The sequence below is a fragment of the Alligator sinensis genome, unplaced genomic scaffold (assembly GCF_000455745.1).
Source record: "Alligator sinensis unplaced genomic scaffold, ASM45574v1 scaffold707_1, whole genome shotgun sequence".
NCBI lineage: Eukaryota > Metazoa > Chordata > Crocodylia > Alligatoridae > Alligator > Alligator sinensis.
In genome coordinates, this window is record NW_005842065.1 from 944,661 (window position 1) to 953,159 (window position 8,499).

Consider the following 8,499-nt stretch of genomic DNA (forward strand, 5'->3'; position numbering starts at 1 on the left):
TGGTGAAACTGAGGGGCAGCATGGGCTTCCATGCAGGGATTGGCAGGGGGGCATCTGGAGACGGCTTCTGCCCCTTAGAGGCCTCTTCTCCCCATCCCCCCTCCTAATCCCCCCTCCCCCAGGGTCTCAGCTGCCACATCTTGTCCTGATGGCACCTGCCTCTCCTCCCCCCGGGCTGTACATGGCATATGAGACAGACAGCTTGAGGTGGGAAGGGTGGAAGGGGAGTGAGGGAGGGACTTGGTGGGGGCAGTGGGGCCATTAATCCCCTCCCCCCACATCCCAGACATCTGCTTCCCTTTGAGCTCCTGCCTCCCCCAGCCTGTCCAGGCCTCCAGCCCATTGCCATTTGCCTTCCCATTGCCTTCCCATTGCCTTTGATGGTGGGGAGAGAGCAAGTCTCCCTGTTTTACTAGGAGGGGTAAACTGAGGCAGGGGGAATCTCCTCAAGTGTCTGGCAGATGCCCCTGGTGCCCCCAGTCTGGTTCCTGGGGGGTGGGTCAGGGGTGGAATTCTATGGGCAGCCTTGATTGCCTTGGCATGGGGGGGCAAGTCCTGAGGTTGGGGAGTGTGGAGTGGGGACTCAGAGGGTGGGGGGTCATGGCCTGCTGGACCTGCCCCCCCAGTCACCCAGGGAATGCCCCCCAGATCCAGGGAATGTTCCCTCCATGTGCCCCAGATCGCACCTGCCTCCAGCAAAGCTGCCCCCACTTTTCCTTGGCTGGGGCGGGGTGTGGCAAAGGGTTGTTGCTCCTCTGATGAGCTAGGTAGGGTTGGGCTGGTATCCAGCAGGGATGGGAGATCCCAGAGAGGACACAGCTGTAGAGGGAAGCCTGGGGGCAGGGTGAATCTCTGCACTTCCCAGTATTGCCAGTAGCCTGCTGGCTGTGCTCCCACCAGATCCAAGGGCTCCCAGGCCAGATATTTCCCAGGAAGATGGAAAGTTGTGGGGAGGGGGCATGAGCTCACCCTTGCCTTGCCCCAGGGCAGCACAGAGGGCTGCGGGTGGTGGGGGGCACAGCAACTGGTTGCTCTCCCGAGAGCTGGGCTGACAGCAAGGAGGGGTCTGGGGTCAGCACCTCTGGTTCTGGCTGCCTCCCCAGTCCCCTGAGACCAGGGTTGGGAGTTAGGGTAGACCCAGCCTCCCAGCCCTCCCCTGCTCTCAGCCTCCAGCTCCCACTCCTCCCACCATGGGGAGGGAACCCCAGGTGCTCCCTGCTGCCAACCCCCAGTCCCTTCCCAGAGCTGGGAGAGAACCCTGGCCTCTGAGCTCCCAGCTGGCTGTAGGAGGTGGTGCCTCCTGGTGCCTGGAGCCTGTGCTGGGGGAGTGGGGGCGGGGCAGGGCTAGATGGGCTCCTTCCTGACTTTTCCAGGGACCCAAGAGGCCAGGCAGCTAGCGAGGCCTATTGGCTGCAGCAGCTAGCGAGGTCTCAGAACACCTACCTGGGTGCTCTTGCCAGTCCATGTGATTGAAGCTGTGCCAGGTGCTGCACGGGGAGCTGGACCCAACTGGCAAAGCACCCTGTCCCCAGGCCTGCAAGAGAACCCAGGAGTCTGGGCTCACAGGCTAGGGACTGTATTCACAGCCAATGTCTCTGGGTGCCGTGGAGAAGAGGGGATCTGCCAAGCCCTGGGATGCATGGGTTCTTTCCCTGCCCTGTCCTGGGGGTAGGATCTGGAACCCAGGATGCTTGGGTTTTCTCCCTGCTCTCTTGGGGGGTGAAAGCTGGAAGCCAGGACTCCTGGGTTCTCTCCCTGCCCTGTTGTGGCAGCAGAGGTGGGGGGCACGTTGGTGAGAGTGGAAGCCAGGACTCCTGGGACCTCTCCTCAGCTGTCCCATTGGGCAAATCTGTCTTGTGCCTCAGTTTCCCTGGCTGTCATTGCCCTTCCTTGTGCACAGCCCTGGGGTTATCAGAGGGAAGGGGGGACATTTGCCCATGTCTGCAGGGCCTTGGGACTGTCCCCTCTTCCCCAAATCCCAGGTTCTCTCCCTCGCCCCCTCCCCCAAGTCCCAGAGTTTCCCACCCCCACTAATGTCAGACTCTGCTCAGCAGGATGGTGGCCTCCGAGGTACGGAAGCAGATGTCGCGGGAGCATGGGAGCTCCCCCCAGCTCTCAGAGCGTCGCAGTGGCTCCCACCAGACCGTGAGTGACCCCTCCTCCCCTTCCCCTTGCAGAGAGAACCCAGGAGTCTCCCCCTCCCTCCCTGATCTGGCCCTGGAGGGGGTGGGAACCTGGCTAGGCTCCCACGGCCTCAGCTTCCCCTTCCTGTGGGTTGTGGTTCCCGCCCTTGCCTCAACCACAGCTGCTGGGATTTCCTGCAGCCCAGGGGGAGGGATGCGGCTGGGGGGGGCGTAGAACCCAGGCATCTGGGCTCTCAGCCCTGCCCCCCACCACAGCCAAGGTGGAACCCAGGCATCTAGGCCCCCAGCCCACCCCTCTAATCACTAGACCCCACTGCCCTCCGCCCACCCCAGCCAGGATGAAACCCAGGTGTCCTGGCTCCCAACTCCCCTCTCTGCTTGAATCAGCAGACTCCACTCCAGGGAAGGAACCCAAGTGTCCGGGCTCCCGTTCCCCATGCCCCCCCAACTCTGATCATTAGGCCCTGCTCCCCTCCCAGAGTCAGGGAGGAACCCAGGCCTCCAGGCTTCTAGTCCCTTGCTGTAGCCACCACTCCCTTCTCTTTCAAAGCCACAATGAAACCCAGGTGTCCTGGCTCACTAGCCCCTGCCTCGCTCTCACCACTAGACCCCACTGCCCTCCATAGCTGGGGCTGGATGGAAGAGTCTGCCCTCCCCACCCCACAATAGATGGACTCCAGGAGCTCTAGCTCCCAGCTCCCTTCTGCCCCACACAAGACAGAAATCAAGAGTCCGGGTGCCCCCTTGACTCCCTCCTGCATCTAACCTGGGCTCAGACTCTGGCCAGGCCCTGTGAGTGCCCTGATGCGGGGTTTGGGTGGGGGTGGGTGCTATGAACTTCCTAAGGACAGTGCCTTGTTGCCCCCCGCCCCAGGTGCCGCTGGCAGAGGTGGTGGAGCCACTGGATGTGGAGGAGTTCCTGGCCGCCCACCCCCCTGAAGCTGAGTCAGGGCACCTGCGCGACCTGGCTGACTTTCCACCTGATGACCTCGAGGTCATACAGGAGCCACGGGAGCTCCGCACATTGGAGCCAGGGGTCCCTGAGGAGGGGTAAGTGCTGCAGAGAGGAAGTGTGTGCGTGTGTGGGGGGGGGGCAGTGCTACATACCCCCCTCTTAGTGAGTAAACTGGGGCGTGGTGGTGCAGCTGGACCCTGAGGTGCAGAGCGGGGCTGTGTTAGAGCTCATGAATGCCTGGCTTTCCATACTACCAGGGCAGGGCTGGGGAGAGGACCCACATGTCCAGGCTCCAGCCCTGGGCACCTTCCAGCCTCAAGAGACTTGTAGGAGGTCAGGGGTCACCTGCCTCCCCCCCACCCGAGGACCAAGGCTTCTGGGCTCTGGGGGGTAAGGGGTCACCTGCCCCCTGTCCCAAGAGGATCCAAGCTCTGAGAATTCAGAAGTGAAGGAGACACCTGCCCCCGCCATGGAGCACCCAGGTGTCTGGGCTCTAGCCTGGGCACCTTTCAGCCTTAAGGGGCTTCTGAGAGGCCAAAGGTTAAGGGGCCACCTGCCCCAGCCAATGAGAACCCAGACATCCAGGAATGGGACCCAGGTATTCAGGCTCAAGCCCCAGGCACCATCCAGTGTCAAGGGACCTTTGAGAAGTCAAAGGTCAAGGGTCACCTGCTCCCACTGAGGAGAACCCAGGTGTCCAGGCTCCATCCCTGGGTATTGTTCAGCCTCAAGGAGCCTCTAGGAGGTCATAGGTTAGGGATCAGGTGTTACCTAACCCCCACGTCTTCTCCCCAAGGATGCTGGACATGCGAACACAGGATGCAGTGAAGACCTACACTGAGGACTGGCTGGTTGTACGCCGGAGGTCAGTGCCTGGTGGGAGTGGGGAAGGGGATTGTGTCCCTCTCATGGTGGGGGGCAGATCTGGCTCTTGGGGCCTCTTGGTCCCTGACCACCCTCCCGGGTGCTGGGAGGTAGGATGAAGAGGAGCCAGGACTCCTGGGTTCAGCCACACCTCTGGAGGCCATTGAGGTATAGTGGTGAGAGTGGGGGTTGACCAATGAGCTGGGGTGGAGTGGGGCATAGGTGGGAGAGCTGGGCTGAGCAACAGGGAATGAGAGGTGGGGTGTCTATCCCCTCATCCATTCACCACCACCCCCCCACAAAACTGAGGAACAGTGTGAGCAGTTCTGAGTCTGCTCTGTAGATGGATGGAGCTCCCCCCCCACCCCCAGCCTCCTGTCCCATAAAGGTGGGGGAGGGGTTGGTTCTGTATGGGGAGGGATTGATGATGTCAGACAGGTGACAGTTCCTCAGTTTCCCCAGACGCTTCCCTGCCTTATGGAGAAGTCTCTATGTGCCTGTGAGGGGCTGAGCCCATCCTTTCCACCTGCCCTGTGCCACCCCCCAACTCGATGACCTAGCTCCTTCTGGCCCCCACCCCTTCCTCCCAGGTACCAGGGCTTGAGCACGGCTTACACTCCCATCACCCCGCAGCGGCAGCGAGAGCGGCAGCAGGGCCTGCCCCGGCAGGTCTTTGAGACAGATGAGCCAGAGGTGGAGGATGTGGTGAGTCCCCCAGGGGGTGAGAGGGGCAGTGGGGTCTAATGGTGAGAACAGGGGGTGTGGCAGTGGGCCAGGGCATCTGGGTTCCAATCTTGGCTCTGGAAGGGGACTAGGTTATAGTGGCTAGAGTGAGGAGCTGGAAGGATGGATACCTGGGTTCCACTAGGCTGTGGAAGGGTGGGAGCAGGGGGGTCTGGTGTTTCAAGTTGGGTGGGGTGGGTAGGAGCCTGAATGCCCTGGTCCCTCCCTGGCTAGGGGAGGGGAGGTTTTACCTGAGGTATCATCACCTAAAGCTCTGGGAAAAACTTCACAGGGTGTCCAGACTGTGGAATAAACTCTCCAGAGGTGGTTCAATCACCTACCCTGGAAGTCTTCAAGAGGAGACTGGTCAGTCACCTCGCTAGAGTTACCTGTCCCCAGTTGTCTTTCCTGCCTAGTGCAGGGGGGCTGGACCCAATGATCTTGTGAGGTCCCTTCTAGCCCTTTACAATCTATGAATCTGAAAACAGTGCGGTCTAGGGGTTAGAGCAGGGAGGGCCTGAGAGCCCAGGCACTGGGTTCCAACTCCAGCCCTGGGCAGGGAGGGCAGGGGGATGGGGAATCAGGGCTGGAGATGGTGGGGCAGGGTGCTGTTGGGGGCAGACAGAGGGGCTAGGGAGCTGCAGGGGTAGAGGGGTGACTGGGGGGCAGGTCCAGCAGGCCATGACCCCACTTCTTATCCCATCCCCTACCAGGAGGAGCGGCGGCGCAGCTCAGGCTCGTTGGATGAGACGCCACGTGGCAGCTGGGCGTCTAGTATCTTCGACCTGAGGAACTCAGTGCCTGATGCACCGCTGCCCGGCCTGCTGGAGCGCACAGCCCCCGAGGAGGCTGACCTGCGCAATGCTGCCCTGCGCAGGGAGGGCCGCCACCCTGAGATCTTGGCTCTCTTTCCTGCCCCTGATGAGGTGTGCCTGCCCCAGCCCTCTCTTGGATGTATTAGGGTAGTGCCTGTCATTTGCCTGAGGGAGCCAGTCCTTCTATTGGGTGCGTTACAGTAGCCCCATCTGCTGCTGCTCTGCTATTGGGTGCATTATGCTAGCCCCTACCTGCCCCATGGGAGCCAGCAGCTGATGCTCCTCTATTTGGTACAGTGTGATAATCCCCTACATATCCCTGTTCCATGGGAGCCAGCAGCCACTGCCCTGCTCCCCTCCCAGAGCACACCCTTCTACTGGGTGTGTTTATAGTAATCTCCTACTTATTCCTGCCCTTCTATTGGGACCATTATGGTTCCTAGATTCCCATGGGACTGGGGGACCAGCCGCTACTGCTACCCTTCTCTTAGAGGTATTTCCATATTTCATAGACATAGATTTCATAGACATTAGGGCTGGAAGGGACTTCGGAAGATCATTGAGTCCAGCCCCCTGCCCAAAGGGCAGGAAGTCAGCTGGGGTCATAGGATCCCAGCAAGATAAGCATCCAGTTTGCTCTTGAAGGTGTTCAATGTAGGCGCTTGAACCACTTCTGCTGGCAGGCTGTTCCAGACCTTGGGGGCTCGGACAGTAAAGAAATTCTTCCTTATGTCCAGCCTGAAACGGTCTTGTAGTAGTTTATGACCATTCGACCTAGTTGTCATCCCTTGGGGCGCTTTGGTGAACAAACGTTCCCCCAGATACTGGTGGTCATCCCTGATAAACTTATAGGTGGCCATCAGATCACCCCTGAGCCTGCGCTTTTCCAGTAGGTTATAGTGGCTAGAGTGAGGAGCTGGAAGGATGGATACCTGGGCTCCACTAGGCTGTGGGAGGGCGGGAGCAAGGGGGTCTGGTGTTGGGGGGGTGGGGGGTGGAAGCCAACAGCACTGCCCTTTTATTGGGTATGATGTGGTAGCCTCTGCCTGCCCTATGCCCCATGGGAGCCAGCTTCTGCTGCCCCTCTATTCAGTGTTTTATGGTAGCCCTTACCCCAACCCCTGCTGCCGCCCTTCTTTTAGGTGTATGGCACCTTTCTATTAGGTGTATTATGGTAGCACCTCTCCTAGTCCCATTGCTTGGTGTCCCCACCAGATTACAGGCAACATTGGACCCCCGCCTCACAAACTAAGGGACAGAGGGATATGGGAGGGGTGAAGCCAGGGGTGGAACCCATGTGTCCTGATTTCCCCCCCACACACCTCCCCACCCTAGGATGAGGCAGTGGAGCGCCGCAGCCCCCCAGAAATGCCCCGGGAGCACTTCGGGCAGCGCATCCTGGTCAAGTGTCTGTCCCTTAAGTGAGTCCAGCCCTGGACCCTGTGGGGGAAGGGTGTGGGGTGGTTCCTTCCCCAGGGTATGGAGCCAAGGGCACCCCCACACCCCTTCCCCTCCCAGTGCCAGCCAGGGGACTCGGGAGTCCTGGATCCAAGCCCCTCCTGAAACCCAGAGACTCAAACCCCCTGGAGTTGTGGATTGGACCCAGGTGTCTGGGCGCTCAGTCCATGAAGACCAAAGGGGCTGGGGATGGGGGACTTGGGGCAGGGGCAGGAGGAGGGGATTCTTTCAGCCCCATGGCCTGTCTGTCTGTCCATCCAGATTTGAGATTGAATTCGAGCCCATCTTCGGGTCTCTTGCCCTTTATGACATCAAGGAGAAGAAGAAGGTACCAGGGCTCTACAGACTGGGCTTGGGGTGGGGCCTCAGGGCTGGAGGTGTGTCCTAGGCTGTATGGACTAGACCAGAGGTGGGGGTTTTAGGTTGGGATGTGTCCTGGGGCATATGGACCAAACTACAGGGTGGGGTCTCTGGCCAGGGGACATGTATGGGGTTATATGGACCAGGCCGGAGGGCAGGGCCTCTGGGCTGGGGGCATGTATATAGATTTAGCATAAGGGATATGTCCTGGGCTATATGGACCAGGTCAGGAGGCAGGGTCTCAGGGCTGGTGGCACGTGTGGGGCTATACAGACCTCAGGGTTGGGGGTATATATGGGGCTGTACAGACCAGGCCAAGGGCAGGTGTGGGCCTGGGCTGCATTGACTGAGTCACACAATCTCTAGATTTCAGAGAACTTCTACTTTGACCTGAACTCAGAAGCGGTGAAGGGGCTACTGCAGGGCCACAGTGCCCCCCCAGCTATCTCTAGCCTGGCCCGTGCTGCCATCTTCTCCATCAGCCACCCCTCCCCTGATATCTTCCTTGTCATCAGGGTCAGTGAGGCAGGAGGCACTCGCTTCCCTCCCAGAGCAAGGAGAGAGCCCAGGTGTCTGGGCTCCTCTCTCCCCTGCTCTAACCCACCTCACCCCACTGACCCAGGTGTCCGGGCTTCCAGCCCCCACTGCTCTAACCTCCCCAGTCCCCACTCCCCTGCCAGGGCTGGGGGAGAACCCAGATGTCTGGGCTGCCCCCCATGTTCTAACCTGTCATCTCCCAGCTGGAGAAGGTGCTGCAACAGGGGGACATCGGGGAGTGCTGCGAGCCCTACATGGTGCTGCGGGAGGCAGATGGTGCCAAGGTAGGTATTAGTCCAGTTCTGCCCCCCTGCCCTCCCCCAGCACCCTTCCCCCTCAGGACAGGAAGAGAACCCAAGCATCTGGGCTCCCAGCCTCCCCTGCTCTAATCCACCAGAACCCCACTCCCCTCCTAGAGCTGGGAGAGAGCCCAGGCGCTCAGGTTTCCAGGCGTTGCCTGTCCAAACATCCTAGTACCCTGTTCTCTTCCATGGGTGGGACAAAACCCAGGCATCTGTGTTCCCAGCACCACCCCCTGCTCTAACCCCCTAGTCCCCATTCTCCCCCCAGGGCAAGGATAGAACCCAGGCATCCGGGCCCCCATCCTGCTTTAAAACCCCAGCCCCTGCACTCCAGAACTAGG

At 60.3% G+C, this 8,499-nt stretch overlaps 1 protein-coding gene across 3 annotated transcripts in view; it reads left to right on the forward strand.

Moving 5' to 3' along the window:
* The first annotated feature begins 2,053 nt into the window (after positions 1-2,053).
* LOC112550261 (dedicator of cytokinesis protein 6-like) overlaps positions 2,054-8,499 on the forward strand; it is a 10,861-nt gene continuing 4,415 nt past the window's right edge. For all 3 annotated transcript variants that reach the window (XM_025203874.1, XM_025203876.1, XM_025203875.1), the window contains exons 1-9: positions 2,054-2,145; positions 3,019-3,194; positions 3,896-3,964; positions 4,554-4,668; positions 5,400-5,612; positions 6,837-6,922; positions 7,221-7,287; positions 7,686-7,835; positions 8,060-8,140. In XM_025203874.1, coding sequence (XP_025059659.1) covers positions 2,056-2,145; positions 3,019-3,194; positions 3,896-3,964; positions 4,554-4,668; positions 5,400-5,612; positions 6,837-6,922; positions 7,221-7,287; positions 7,686-7,835; positions 8,060-8,140 — 1,047 coding nt within the window. In that variant the 5' untranslated portion in view covers positions 2,054-2,055. The remainder of the gene's footprint in view (positions 2,146-3,018; positions 3,195-3,895; positions 3,965-4,553; positions 4,669-5,399; positions 5,613-6,836; positions 6,923-7,220; positions 7,288-7,685; positions 7,836-8,059; positions 8,141-8,499) is intronic.